Source organism: Penicillium expansum (genome assembly GCF_000769745.1).
Source record: "Penicillium expansum strain MD-8 chromosome Unknown contig174, whole genome shotgun sequence".
In the NCBI taxonomy this organism is placed as follows: domain Eukaryota; kingdom Fungi; phylum Ascomycota; class Eurotiomycetes; order Eurotiales; family Aspergillaceae; genus Penicillium; species Penicillium expansum.
In genome coordinates, this window is record NW_015971243.1 from 451,374 (window position 1) to 465,103 (window position 13,730).

The 13,730-nt window shown below is 47.7% G+C and overlaps 4 protein-coding genes across 4 annotated transcripts; 2 read left to right on the forward strand and 2 right to left on the reverse strand.

Moving 5' to 3' along the window:
* Positions 1 to 296: 296 nt before the first annotated feature.
* PEX2_054700 (transcription factor domain-containing protein) lies at positions 297 to 2,571 on the reverse strand (the record flags this gene model as incomplete). Its single annotated transcript, XM_016742744.1, has 8 exons — positions 297 to 805; positions 879 to 1,263; positions 1,452 to 1,527; positions 1,583 to 1,707; positions 1,756 to 1,917; positions 1,975 to 2,264; positions 2,324 to 2,453; positions 2,512 to 2,571. 8 exons carry the CDS (start codon positions 2,569 to 2,571, stop codon positions 297 to 299), a joined length of 1,737 nt encoding a protein of 578 aa, XP_016600995.1.
* Positions 2,572 to 5,284: 2,713 nt separating this feature from the next.
* Positions 5,285 to 8,223, forward strand: PEX2_054710 (Chitin synthase; the record flags this gene model as incomplete). The annotated part of the gene is made up of 6 exons (XM_016742745.1): positions 5,285 to 5,738; positions 5,791 to 6,152; positions 6,250 to 7,096; positions 7,155 to 7,338; positions 7,394 to 8,036; positions 8,086 to 8,223. The coding sequence occupies 6 exons, from the start codon at positions 5,285 to 5,287 to the stop codon at positions 8,221 to 8,223; spliced, it is 2,628 nt and encodes an 875-aa protein (XP_016600996.1).
* Positions 8,224 to 9,308: 1,085 nt separating this feature from the next.
* PEX2_054720 (putative 3-hydroxyacyl-CoA dehydrogenase) lies at positions 9,309 to 10,531 on the forward strand (the record flags this gene model as incomplete). Its single annotated transcript, XM_016742746.1, has 3 exons — positions 9,309 to 9,372; positions 9,420 to 9,748; positions 9,806 to 10,531. 3 exons carry the CDS (start codon positions 9,309 to 9,311, stop codon positions 10,529 to 10,531), a joined length of 1,119 nt encoding a protein of 372 aa, XP_016600997.1.
* Positions 10,532 to 11,064: 533 nt separating this feature from the next.
* Positions 11,065 to 12,864, reverse strand: PEX2_054730 (MFS transporter; the record flags this gene model as incomplete). The annotated part of the gene is made up of 1 exon (XM_016742747.1): positions 11,065 to 12,864. The coding sequence occupies one exon, from the start codon at positions 12,862 to 12,864 to the stop codon at positions 11,065 to 11,067; it is 1,800 nt and encodes a 599-aa protein (XP_016600998.1).
* Between the last annotated feature and the right edge of the window lie 866 nt (positions 12,865 to 13,730).

Genomic DNA, 13,730 nt, shown 5'->3' on the forward strand with positions numbered 1-13,730 from the left:
GCTCCTATTTCGGCTTCATCGGGCCGGCACCTCCACGGCTTGATAAGCCGCGGGGTTGTAGATTGAAGATGGAGGGGAAGATAGGGGCTCATATCATATGGGATGTAATATCGATAAGAGAAATAATAATAATAGCAATTTGCGGAGAAATTCATCTAAGTGGTCCACTGTATATAGGCCTCAGTCATCAATTCTGTGTAAGGTAGTTACATATACTAGGTACCAGGCACTAAGTATTAAGCACACAGTACAACTAGAACAGCTAGAAATCATTTATAAGTGGTATATATTTACTCTTATCGCTTTAAAGTATTCTCAATCCAGTCAGTGTCCATGTCAATGTCGATTTGATCCAAAGCCCCTTCCCAAAGTGCTGGATCATCGTTTAGATCAAACCGGAAGGCAATATCCCGGAAAGAAGGGAGATCTGGCTGCTGTGGCCAGTTATAAGTGAGCACTTGTGAAGCTGCTAGCTCTGCACTCGGATCTAGAACATCCTCTGATGGATTTACGCCGTTTTCGGTCATCGGCGTCACAGGGCCCTTTTGACCTGCAGCAACAGAACTTGTCACTTCGGTATCTTTTTCTTCAGCAGGTCTAGGTCCAATGGCCGCCCGTAATTCCAACAGCAATGAGTGACGCGAGTCCAGGTATGTATTTCCCCGATCTGCCATACCGCGAAGAAGGTTCAGTGCGGTCTCCATGGCCCGGGCGCTGGTTTCATTAGGTGGAAACGCGGCATTAACCATGACCAGCAGCAGTGCAGCGGAGAAGATATATTCGCCATCAAGGTATCCATATGTAGCTAAAATGTTCGTTCGATCAGATGATTTGAGGACAAAAGAAAAGGTGGCGGGAGTTATAGTGCGATCGCGTACCAATGAGATTATGTTTTGCAGCTGCATCCATGATCACAGTAGTTGCTCGCGCTGCCGTGATGCAGCTGTCAATGACAGCGACAGTATTGTGGGCCAACCCTTCTTTCCAATCTTCTGTTGCGGATCCAATGGCTTCCGCGTCGAGTCGTCGTTGGATGACATAAAAGACCAATGGGCGCGCAGTCATGTTCACACATGAGTAAAAGTGCAAGTTGATTGAGACAGACTCTCGATTGATATGGGTATCGAGTGTAGTAAAATCGATACGGAGCCGGTCTGGTACTTGTCGCAGCCAGCCAGAAAGGTCATTTGTGATACTCTGGACAGAAGCAACGAGGTTGGATCCAGATCCAGGTTTCTTTCTATAGATCTCTGATGTGACCATCTAGGTCAGCTTGGCAGTACGGCAAAAGAATAGGGAGGGTTTTCACCTTCCCCAATTCGTCCCAATATACGGGATAGTTGTGTATAATGGGTAAGAACAGTTGATGGCCATGGATCGAAGGTTGATCCAACCTAGATAGAAGAATTAAAATTAGCCAATACCCAGATATACCATGGAAGCCAACATACCACAGTTGTGGGCCAAGTTATCCCAATGTCTTCATCGTGAATCGTAATAGGATTACCAGATTTGACCGAGAGTAGCCTGTCCATAAGTATGAGTCTTTACTCCAGAAAGATAAGAGAACTGGCCAAATTACCGGTCCAAGCTGTAGACAGACCACCAAGCCCGACGTCGACGGTTCCGATCTAATTCACTTATTGAGGGATCAGCCACCTCTTGATGTAGGCCTAGGGAGATAGCCATGCGCAGAGCAAGTCCGATCTGACGTCGTTAGCGGTACAGTGGAAGGCTCATGGAAGTAATACATACATAGAGGAAGGCAGCATCCCGCCTGTTCAGATTCTGCATATAGTATGCCACGTAGCATAGCACCTCAACAAAGAGAATCGACCCCTCTTCGTGAATATCTGGCAAGAAACGTAACGCATGCTTGAAATACTTGAAGCCGGGAGGACCTTCCTCGCCAATCCACTGATTTACACTGTACATTAAGCCAAAGGAAATAACCAACAGTGCTTGACAGTATACTAGGCAAGATTCACGATGTGAGAAATCAAGTGGTTGGTGATAGACTAGATCGAGCCGCTCTTCAAACTCCAAGGGTTGAATAAGGGAGAAGATTGTGCCGATGTAAGCATATTGTACCCAGAATAGTCGCTTGGCAAACTCAAAAGGTGGTAATTGAGGCAATGAGCCGCCGACTGGTCTTCTCAATGATGAAGGGTCATCGTAAAGTGGGCGCACATCCCATGCAAGGTTTGTGGAGGCGGGGTTGAGCCGTTTCGCAAGATGTGTGGTGGACGAGGCACCCACGAAATCTGAAGAAAGATTAGCAGAAGGATAGTAATGGTGCATGATCCTCTGGCTTAACACGTACGATGTTCTCCCGACCGATTTAAGAACAGATTGTCTGTCCCTTTGTACCACCAGTCGTCGCGTTCTGGTGGGCCCTCATCCGAGTAGCGATTTGATATTGATGGCTCACTCGACGGTGTCGGATGGCTACCCTCTATCCTATGCGGTTAAATTGCGTCCAGATGACTACATAGGTACATATAAGCCTACCTCGTGATGCAGGAGCTTGCGATTGCAATTGACGATAGTAGCTGCAGAGAGAGTCAGCATTGACTCTTTTCAACGATCTTGGACCGACTTCACCTCTCCGTTATGGAGATTCGCTTTTCTGCCTCTGAATATACACAATGCTTGCCCGCATCCACACATGCTGCACAAGGGTGGGGTGGATTGCCGGCGCAGCGAGTTTTTCTAGAACGGCAGCGGTTACAGGCTACCATCGACCTTCTTGAGCGATCTTCTGCCTGGCGCGAGATGCCTGCATTTCCAAGGACCATATTCCCTTTCTTCTTTTGGGGTTAGACCTCAGAAATGTTCGATCTGTTAGATAGGTGAAACGTAGAATATGACACACAACTCAGACCGGGACGGAAAGCCCCGAATTCTCCGCTTTTTCACTTCTTTTCGGCCCGACCTCCCCAACCAAGGCTATATGGTACGGATAGAAGTCAACCTACCTATGTAGGTCTATTATTCTGCGTTATCTCCAGAGAGTTAGGCTGTGGAATATGATCGAAAACGAAAACGGACAAATACGAAAGAATCTGTGATCAAATTATAGCCACGCCATTCAGGGGGATTACAACCCCACCAGGAACCCGATGAATGTGGTCAATTGGGAATAAGAGTGGAATATGTCGACACACACCTTGAACGGCATGCTATTAAAGAAAAAGCTCCAGCGACCTCTCTTCCGACACTCCTGGCTGAGCTGCTCTAGATCGCATAATTCCCCGATTAGAACACCCCAGCCAGTTAGCAACCACTCATGGAGCGAATATATCTAATTCTGGCATGGATATGCTTCAAAGCTCGGCATATCCCCCACCACAGCGACCAGTTCAAGATCCCAAATCCAGCGCAGCATGGCCATATCAAATGACTTCAGGCAAGGAGTAATGAACCGGTCCCAACTCATCCAACGTTACAGGAATATATAGATGATGAAAATTCTATGCGGTTAAAACTACAAGTGATTCTGTAAATAATACCAGTCCCTCGGCACCGGCCTTATCAGTTAAATTCTTAGGATCTCTATTTTGTGAGTGTCGGGGGAGGACCGAGAGAATGAAGGAATGGTGAATGAGAGAGACTCAGCAGAAATAATGTTATTTCCACGACAAAGAAATCATAAATTTGAGTCAAATCAGCCTGAAATAGAAAAGAAGATACTACATCTTGTAAAAGAAATGAGAGACTTATGGCCTTAAACCTGTGGGAACATATATTTCGATTAGAAATTGGAACTTTGACAACATCAATTGTTATTGCAGGGATCAAAGATCTAAAAATAAATGATCGAAACGATGGCACCTACAACATACGGAGTACGGAGTATATTTACATGTGTTATCCTCCGTACTTATTTATATACTCTGTACTTTGTACGTGGACTGATGCCAGGCTACACAATAACTTGTGTACACGTATGTATAGAGAGGATCACGTGATACCTGGGCACACGACACGCATCACTCGGCATTCTTCTCTTTGTTGCTGTGGTAGCGCGATTCTTTTTTTATTCTTTTTTAGATTTACTCCCCACATACCCAATTTATAACGATGGTTGAATATGTGGACCCTCGTGAGCCAGTCGCAGATTCAGAATTCAGCCCCCTAGAAGACGCGGCCGATCGTTTCCTGACGCCTTGCCGTCATCCCCCGGCAGTTGCCACCCCCAGCCGCCACGCTGTGATTGCTTGGCAGAGAGGCCTTTAGAGGTCACTGCGACCATGAATTACTCCGTACGGAGGAGTACAGCGATTCAAGATCAGTTCCTCAAGGGGTATTTCGGATGGTAGAAGGGATATGTATACAGAGATTAATTGGGGGAGCTTGTGATGGGTCAAAGGGGACACCTGGTTGACCAATGTTATGGCGCATTGCGTCGTCGACCCGCAGCTTTTTTACACGTTCGACGAGTTATGTTCGTCGCAGCAAGGCTCGAATCACAGAGTCGAATTCATGCCCGTACAATTTACAGGAGTATACCATTGGGATATCGAGAGCATAATGATCAAGGGGAATATCATTCGGCGGTTGGGGTCCATCTTGCAGCCACTAATGGTTATGCGATGCATACGCAGGGGAAAAGCGGTTGCCAACAATACCTAGGTATGGATGTCCTGTCTCGGACGGCTCCATGGTGGATCCTCAGAAAGGGTGGATGACGAACAACAATTGCTGATGTGCTGGGGTTCCACCTCAGTCGCCCTTTCACAGCCCGCATCGTTGGTAACTCCAATCAAATTCTGCACCAAAAATATCTCCTGGATAGATGGTATCTGGAGCCCTTCTCCTACGCACATCTCTTCTTTGAACCTCAACCCTCCATTCGTTTCTACTTAGGTCTCATATTGTTTCGCACATAGGTGATCTTCCGCCAGGTCGCCTGCATTGCCTTCAACCCACCTTACGAGCATCATTGCTGCATGTTGCGCTGTTGCTATTGAGGCGCCGGATTGTACCTGGAATTGAAACTTCTAACCTCGACCTTTTCTTTTTGATTTTTAAGATACCACCCCACCAGCTAGATCTGTATTCCCATTTCACCAGAGCCGGGGAATACAGGAGCCACGCATAATGTCTTTTCCTCAGAGAGGCACATCGCCTCATTCACCTCATTCGGGCAACTCATCTCATTCACCCCAGACGAGTGAGGTTAGCATGTATGGTCCACGAGAGGTGAGTGGCAAGCCACCCGGAACAAACCCTCCCCCATCCAAAAAAAAAACACAGACCAGACCCATCAAAATAGCAACGGATGCTAATACATTTTGTTCAGCAGCAGGCGTACGGCTACGAGGAGAAACCCGAGAACATCGACAGCCAGCAGTCTTTGCTCTACCGAAACCAGCCCAGCCCGTTCAATGCTTCCTTCGATGACCCATATGCCTCGACCGATTCCCTACGTCGTTACACACTACAGGATCCTGGAGTCACCATCTTCCCCGATGGTCCATACCAGGAGTCCGCGGGAGGACACAACCGTCGCTCGGGTATTCAATCACCTATGTCCGAGACTCCCTCAGAAGCCTGGCAGAACCGACAAGCACCTGGGTCAGGACTGCGGCGTTATGCTACGCGAAAGATCAAGCTGGTCCAGGGCTCTGTGCTCAGTGTCGACTACCCGGTCCCCAGTGCCATTCAGAACGCGATTCAGAAGGAGTACCGGGAATCGGAGGAGGGCTTCCCAGAAGAATTTACCCACCTGCGTTGTAAGTCTTCACGTAAAATATTGGTGATGAGACTGGGGCTAATCACATACAGATACTGCGGCCACCTGTGATCCCGACGAGTTCACCCTACGCAACGGATACAATTTGCGACCAGCTATGTACAACCGACACACCGAGCTTCTGATTGCCATCACCTATTACAACGAAGACAAAGTTCTGACCGCGCGCACGCTCCACGGTGTCATGCAGAACATTCGCGATATCGTCAATTTGAAGAAATCGGAGTTCTGGAACAAAGGTGGCCCGGCCTGGCAAAAGATCGTGTGCACCTTGGTTTTCGATGGTATTGATCCTTGTGACAAAAACACCCTCGACTTGTTGGCCACAGTTGGTATCTACCAAGATGGCATCATGAAGCGCTCCGTCGATGGCCGGGAAACGGTCGCACACATCGTGAGTTCCCACTCCTCTCGATTCACCTTGCCGGCATTACTATGCCTCTATCTCGATGTTTTAAACGAAAATCCACTAACAAGACCTACCTATGTAGTTCGAATACACCACCCAACTTTCTGTCACATCCAACCAACAATTGATCCGGCCTCAGGGCAACGAGTCGTCAAACCTTCCTCCTGTTCAGATGATTTTCTGCCTGAAGCAGAAGAACAGTAAGAAGATCAACTCTCACCGCTGGCTTTTTAATGGTTTCAGTCGAATCCTTAACCCCGAAGTGGTGATTCTCCTTGACGCCGGAACTAAGCCGGGAAAGAAATCACTCCTTGCATTGTGGGAGTCCTTCTACAATGATAAGAACTTGGGTGGATCTTGCGGTGAGATTCACGCAATGTTAGGAAAGGGATGGAAGAATTTGATGAACCCCCTTGTCGCCGCACAGAACTTCGAGTACAAGATCTCCAACATTCTTGATAAACCGTTAGAGAGTTCCTTCGGGTACGTCAGCGTGCTACCGGGTGCCTTCTCTGCGTACCGTTATCGTGCTATCATGGGTCGTCCCTTGGAGCAGTACTTCCACGGTGATCATACGCTATCTAAGCAGTTGGGCAAGAAGGGTATTGAGGGCATGAACATCTTCAAAAAGAATATGTTCCTTGCTGAGGACCGTATCTTGTGTTTCGAGCTTGTGGCAAAGGCTGGATTCAAATGGCATCTAACCTACGTGAAGGCGTCAAAGGGCGAGACCGATGTGCCAGAGGGCGCATCCGAGTTCATCAGTCAGCGACGTCGTTGGTTGAACGGTTCGTTCGCCGCCAGTTTATATGCAATGATGCATTTCGGGCGGATTTATAAGAGTGGCCACAATATCTTACGGTTGTTTTTCCTGCATATCCAGATGACATACAACTTCATGGGTCTTGTCATGACCTGGTTCTCTCTCGGTATGTCATGAATCTCGTCTTCTTTAGTGAATCTTTATACTAACACATGACTACCTAGCTTCGTTCTGGTTGACTACTACTGTCATCATGGATCTTGTCGGAACCCCTAGTGATTCGAATAAGAATAAGGGATGGCCTTTTGGTAATGAAGCCTCGCCAATCGTGAACAACTTCCTAAAGTATGGATACGTGTTCTTCTTGATGCTGCAGTTCATCCTGGCGCTAGGAAATCGACCGAAAGGGTAAGTCAGGATCTGAAGGAATCACCCCACAGTATCGATCTGACCTGTCAAACAGTTCGCGTCTCGCATACACGCTTTCGTTCATCTACTTCAGTATCCTTCAAACTTACGTCATTATTCTATCGTTCTACCTTGTCAAGAATGCCTTCACCGGAGGTACACTTGATTTCTCTCTGGACGAAGGTGTCGGCCATTTCCTTAAGTCTTTCTTCGGCTCTGACGGGGCCGGTATTGTCCTGATCGCTTTGGTTTCGACTTATGGTATTTACTTCCTCGCAAGTTTCTTGTACATGGATCCCTGGCATATGTTCACGTCCTCCTGGGCGTACTTTGCTGGCATGACCTGTTCTATCAATATCCTGATGGTCTACGCTTTCTGCAACTGGCATGACGTTTCCTGGGGTACCAAGGGCTCCGATAAGGGCGACTCGCTTCCCGTCGTTGAGACCAAGAAGGATGACGCCAAGTCAAACTTCATTGAAGAAGTTGACAAGCCGCAGGCCGATATCGATAGTCAGTTTGAATTGACGGTCAAGCGAGCGCTAGAGCCGTATGCTGAGCCTGAAGATAATGATGAACCAAGCATGGACGATGGTTATAAGGCTTTCCGAACCAACCTGGTGTTGATTTGGATTTTCAGCAACCTGATCCTTGCACTGTGTATTACTAGTGAAGGAATCACCCGTCTTTGTCTTACGGTATGTATCTTGTTAAACTTTAGGCTGTGGCATAAACTAACACCCACAGAACACTTCTACCGTCCGCACCTCAAAATACTTCGCCGCTATTTTGTGGATAACGGCCGGTCTGTCGATTTTCCGCTTTATTGGATCCCTCTGGTTCCTGGGCAAGTCTGGTATCTTGTGCTGTGTCTCTCGTCGTTAAAACCTTTCTCGGTATAGCCAGTTGTAAATATCCGTCCTTTGGCTTGCGGTGGTATTTTCGGTCCCCATTTTTTTGATAGAACTTTTGTTTGATGTTTCACGCTCTGTATTCCCCACGTTTGCAGCCACAATGGCATCTATGGTTTTCTTTTTGGGCATGTATATGTACTGGAAAAGAGGGGATTCTTTCTGTGTTTTTCTTGTTGCATTTGTTTTGCATCTTCGATGGAGCTAATTTATCGACTATTATGAGAATGAGTACCATTTGACTGTACTTTTGTACTTTTGTACTTTCCCACCTTCTCCCTTCTTCGCTTCCCCGACTTCCCGCCCTTTACATATGCACCCTAGTCCCTAGTTGGTTGCCATGTACGGAGTACGATGTACACCATATATTCGGTCCAGTTCTCCGCTTAGACATAATCCTATTCTTCTCTCTAGCATCACATCCACTTTTCAACATGTTTCTAGGCTGTCGGGGGACTTTTTGAGGAGACATCTGACCCAATCCTCGGGGCACAAGATTCCGAGAGACCCCCTGGTATAGGTTAAGGAAGCCAATGTTAATTTCCCAGGTGTTAGCCTGGTTTCCTCCCGCGTCCGTGTGTTTTGGCTTCGCGTTTTCCATCTGCACACCAACGTCATTGGCTAAGGCCTCTTCGCAGCATCCCATTTTGATTTCTATCATGGCTGGTCTTTCCCATTAGCCCGGGTGCCTATGGAATCCCTCATATGTTTATGCAAAAGCCCTTGATGGACACAACCCGGATGTGCGTTCTTGGCGCTCGGCTGAGTTACCGTTGTCTCTGGGGGCTGTGTCCATATTTATGGGGTGCCACGGCTTAGGGATAGTGTTATCCAACCAGATTATTTCCTTCCCCTCAAAACCTGGGGGTTGTATTAGGATTTTGTAGGATACTTTGACTGTGACCCCTATGTCTGCATAAGGCAGCTCATGCATATAAAAGCGAGCTTATGGTCCGCAGTTAGCAATTTATTTACCTATCTGCAAATCCCACTACTCTTTCCCTGGCCTCACGATTATCTCTATTATTTCACCCAAGCCTCCCCACTGATCTGCCCCTAATGTCGCAGTATATCCCCAGCATTCCCACCAATTGCCTCTCCAAAAAGGTCGTTCTCATCACAGGTATGCCGAACCCTTCGCCTAACTTCCCTGCTGCCATCTTATCCCAGCTTCTACAGGTGGTGCCAATGGCATTGGTTCGAGCCTGGTGACCCAATGCTTGGAGAGTGGTGCCAATGTATGCATTGGTGACCTCGATAATATCTCCGGCGAGCGTCTACTGAAGAAATGCTGCGACCAATTCCACCCGGAGGAAGAAGACATGGCCCCACGCGCCATTTTCCAGACCACCGATGTTGCCAACTACTCATCGGTGTTGGCACTGTTTGACCTAGCCTTTAAGACCTACAAGCGCATCGATCATGTTGTCTCGGCGGCTGGTATCGTGGAAATAGGGAATTGGTTCGATACTTCACTCACGCTGGAGACCGTCCGCCAGGTAAGCTATTGCTAGTCGGATAACAATCTCGGTTGCTTGACCAGGCTTCTATTTCAGAAGCATCTGACAATACGATCTTACCTCCAGACCCCCACCCACAAAGTCATGGATGTCAATCTCCTCGGGTCCATGTATGTTACCCGCATTGCCTCTGTCTACTTGCGCCATAACCGTGGATCTAACTGCGACCGGTCGATTCTCCTATTTTCATGTGTCTCTGGTTTCAAAGATAGCCCGTCTCTTTTCATATACCAAGCCTCCAAGCACGGTGTGACTGGCCTCATGCGTTCCCTACACACCTATATCTCCTCTCCGTACAAGCACTATCTTCGTATCAATACCGTCTGCCCTTGGGTGACCCAAACCGATAGCATCAAAAAGGTCGAGTCACAGTGGAAGCGGGCCGAACTTCCCATCAATACTCCTGAGCAGGTTGCTACTGTTGCCACCGGAGTCTTGGCTGATCAGTCTCTGAACGGCACATCAATGTTCATTGAAGGTGGCCGTGCTTGGGAAATTGAACAGAACATCGACCGACTAGAGACCAAATGGCTGGGTGAAGCGCCGTCCAAGGTGCTAGCTTTGGGCCAGGGGCTGCTCGATGATGGTTCTATCTGGACCGCACCGGAGCGACCCCGAAAAATGAGCAGCATTTCTGTTGGGGTACCACCTGGAGTGCCTCTTCATAAGATAAATGGACTCACTAATGGGGGGAAACATGCCATCTCGGATGGAGTGACCCATGGAATGCCAGATGGTTTGTTCGACCAACGGGGTAACTGATGGATTGACCAATGGAGTGCACTAAAAGGGGCTGCTTTGACATATCATTGCTGATGTTCATAGAATATGTGATGCTTTATATATTGAACACGTCCAATAAGTGATAGGGATGAGGTATCAAGAATGACGAGTGACGGCTGTTTACTTTTTATATTCTCACAAGAGTAGGCGCCCATGTCGCCTCTGTCCTTAACTGCGAAGGGGCAGAGCGGCCAAAGGACAAATGCCTGATTTTGCAGGGTTGGTGCCTTAATATGCCTGAATTATAGACCGCTTTCGACACCGCTCTATACGCTATTCCTACGGAGTACAAATCTCCATATCCGTGATTGTCTCTCGAGTTCGAAGACAAGATCGTCAAATCTTCAAGTGCAATTATAATTAGTAGTCAACGCGATCTATGGTATATGGAACTCGACAAAAGTAAAAAGCAAAAGACGAAGCAATGCGACATGGGACGACGTCTAGCCCGCTTGGTATATCTAGGTCTCCCAAGACGCCTGTGTTCCCCCTTCTATGATCGATAGCTTGGATTATTTGAACGACTCCCGCGTATGAACGCGGTCGACGTCGTAAGGGTTGGCTTCATATGTGGGAACCCGATGAATGGGATGCGTGGCATTGGTGGAAGTGCGCGAAAGAGTGCGATGAATTGACTGAACATCGGCGGGGGTCTCCTTGCTGTGAGGAAGCGATGCGACGGCATCGTTTGCCGATGTTGGTGGGGAAATTTCAAGTTTAGTCTCGGTAGACTCCTCAGCGGCCTTTTGCATGCCCCGAAGAAGGTTTTGAACAAAGGCCTCAGACTGCGCAGAGTACTTGCAGTGCTTTCGGATGGACAGTCCATATTTATAGAGCAGGAAGGGGAAAGGTACACATGCAAGAGCCAAGAACGCCGGAACACAGGATGCCCAATGGATTCCCAAATCTTCGTACATGTACTTGGTGAACAGCGGGAATGCAAATCCGAACAAAGACCGCAGTAGCGTGTTGGCTGCCAAGACAGAAGCCGCGAAGATGGTGTAAGCATCGATCAGGTAGTTGAAGACACTGAGGAAGACGAGCAGCATTCCGAAGCCGAACGGAACTCCAGCTGCGACGCTCACAAGCCAGTGGACGGATGGAGAGTTAGTCCATGCGAACCAGAAGAGTCCTATTGGGAGGGCAATAGAGGCCAGCATACACGGCGGAAGACGGGCTTCTGGAGGCGCATAGCCACCGTTCTTCTGAAGGAGTTTCGCGTAACGCTTGTTTTCAGGGATTGAATACGCAACCGCACCAATCATACCAATCATGACACCGATAAAAGCTAAGCCGCCGACACCTTGATTCCATCCACGGTGGAGCTGATACACAATCGGGAAGGCGCCGAACAGCATATAGAGGGTTCCGTAGATGATAGCAAGATAGATCGAGAGCAGCAAGACGATAGGTTCTTGAAAAAGAAGAATCATGGGTCGCGAGAGAGAGATTTTCAAGGCGGCTTTCAAAGTGAGACGCCCTTGATCAATATCTAACTTGCTGAGGTATACCCGACCTGTGAGCTTAGAGAGAGTATTTGCACGCTGGCGAAGAAGAACGGGGGCATAGGTCTCAGGCTTCAACGCGGCCCCTAGGACCCACATGACACCACAGAGGATGCCCAAGAGACCCATCACCCACTTCCAGCCTCCGCTTGACATACCGAGGAAGCCGCCAGCGATAGGCCCAATGACGGGTCCCAGGAATGGAGCCAACGCGAAGGCCGATAATGCTAATCCTCGATCGCGAGCCATGAACATGTCGGCGATGACACCGCCCGAATTGGTGAGGGGAGAGGAGCCGAAAGCACCGGATAAGAATCGGAAGATCAGTAAGGTCGCCATGTTCTTTGCGCCCGTACAAGCGGCACAAAAGATGGTCAAACCGCAGTAGGTTGTGACGAAGACAAGTTGGCGACCGAAGATTTCACTCATCGGGGCCCAGATCAGAGGACCCAAAGCAAAGCCCAGTACGTAAAGTGATACTCCCAAGGTCGCAACCTCTGTGGTTGCGCCAAATCGTTCTTGAATTTGAATGATACCACCAGTATAGGCGGACGAGACCAGAGCGACGACCAAGGTCTCGATAGCGGCGACCACGGTGATGAACCATTTCATGGATGTTTTTAATTGGAGAGGGTTTCGAAAGTCCTTGGGCATCCATTCCACGACATAGGGATCCTGTTCGGTCCCTGAGCCGGCATAAGGGTGGTCAGCAACCTCTTGGGTGATAGCACCAGGGTTGAGGATGAGTCGCCAGAAGGGGATGGAGTTTGGCAACTGCAGGGAGTTGGTTGTCTCGGAGACCTCCATAGTTGCGACTCAGAGATCACCTCCACAGAACTATGGGTATAGATCTGCGTAGGATATGATATAAGGTAGAATATGACAAAAAGGTTAAAAAGAAGAAAAATTCTCAAGAGACCGGTAGGGTTAGTTTTATTCTACTATATGTAAGATATGAAATAGTGTATGAACTCCGTACATATCGGAGAGACTGCTTGTTTTAGTTGTAATGGTGGGGGCCATAGAGTAATAAGCTGCATATTTACTCCATAACAACAAAGAAAATAGTAGAAAAGTGCTTTCATTGGCTTTGATCACCTTCGAGATCCCGACTATCTCCACTTAGTCCCGGCCCGATCAGTAATCCATTTCTCGGCTAGGCCGATGTTTTGGAAGAATTTTTCTTCTTTTAAGCCGAGGTTCATTTAGGATGTTAATATAATATAATATTATGTATGTATTTAGGGCTATATCACCTTCATTATTTATGCAAATTCTCGTACATAACTGTAGTATAACTAATATCTCGACGGAGTATTACTCCCTCTTGTTATAGTATATACATATGTTGTAGTAGACCAGACTTGATTCTCTAGATCTGCATGTAATTTTCTAGATATGAAAACAAAATACCGTTATATGACGAAATTTTAGCCCATGAAGGTACTTATATGCATGTTGATGGTGTGATATCTGATTGCTGAGTTCGTCCCAAATGCCCATTGGGCCGATTAGAATGTGATGTATACCTACATGTACACTAGTGCTGCTATCAGCCGCTGGGGCTGGAGATAACAGTTGAGCCTACGGAGTACAACACACTGGGCTAAACTATCAATCCTAGTCTCACCATATAAATAAGAGTCTGTGGTAATGTTATATTTAAGAAACTA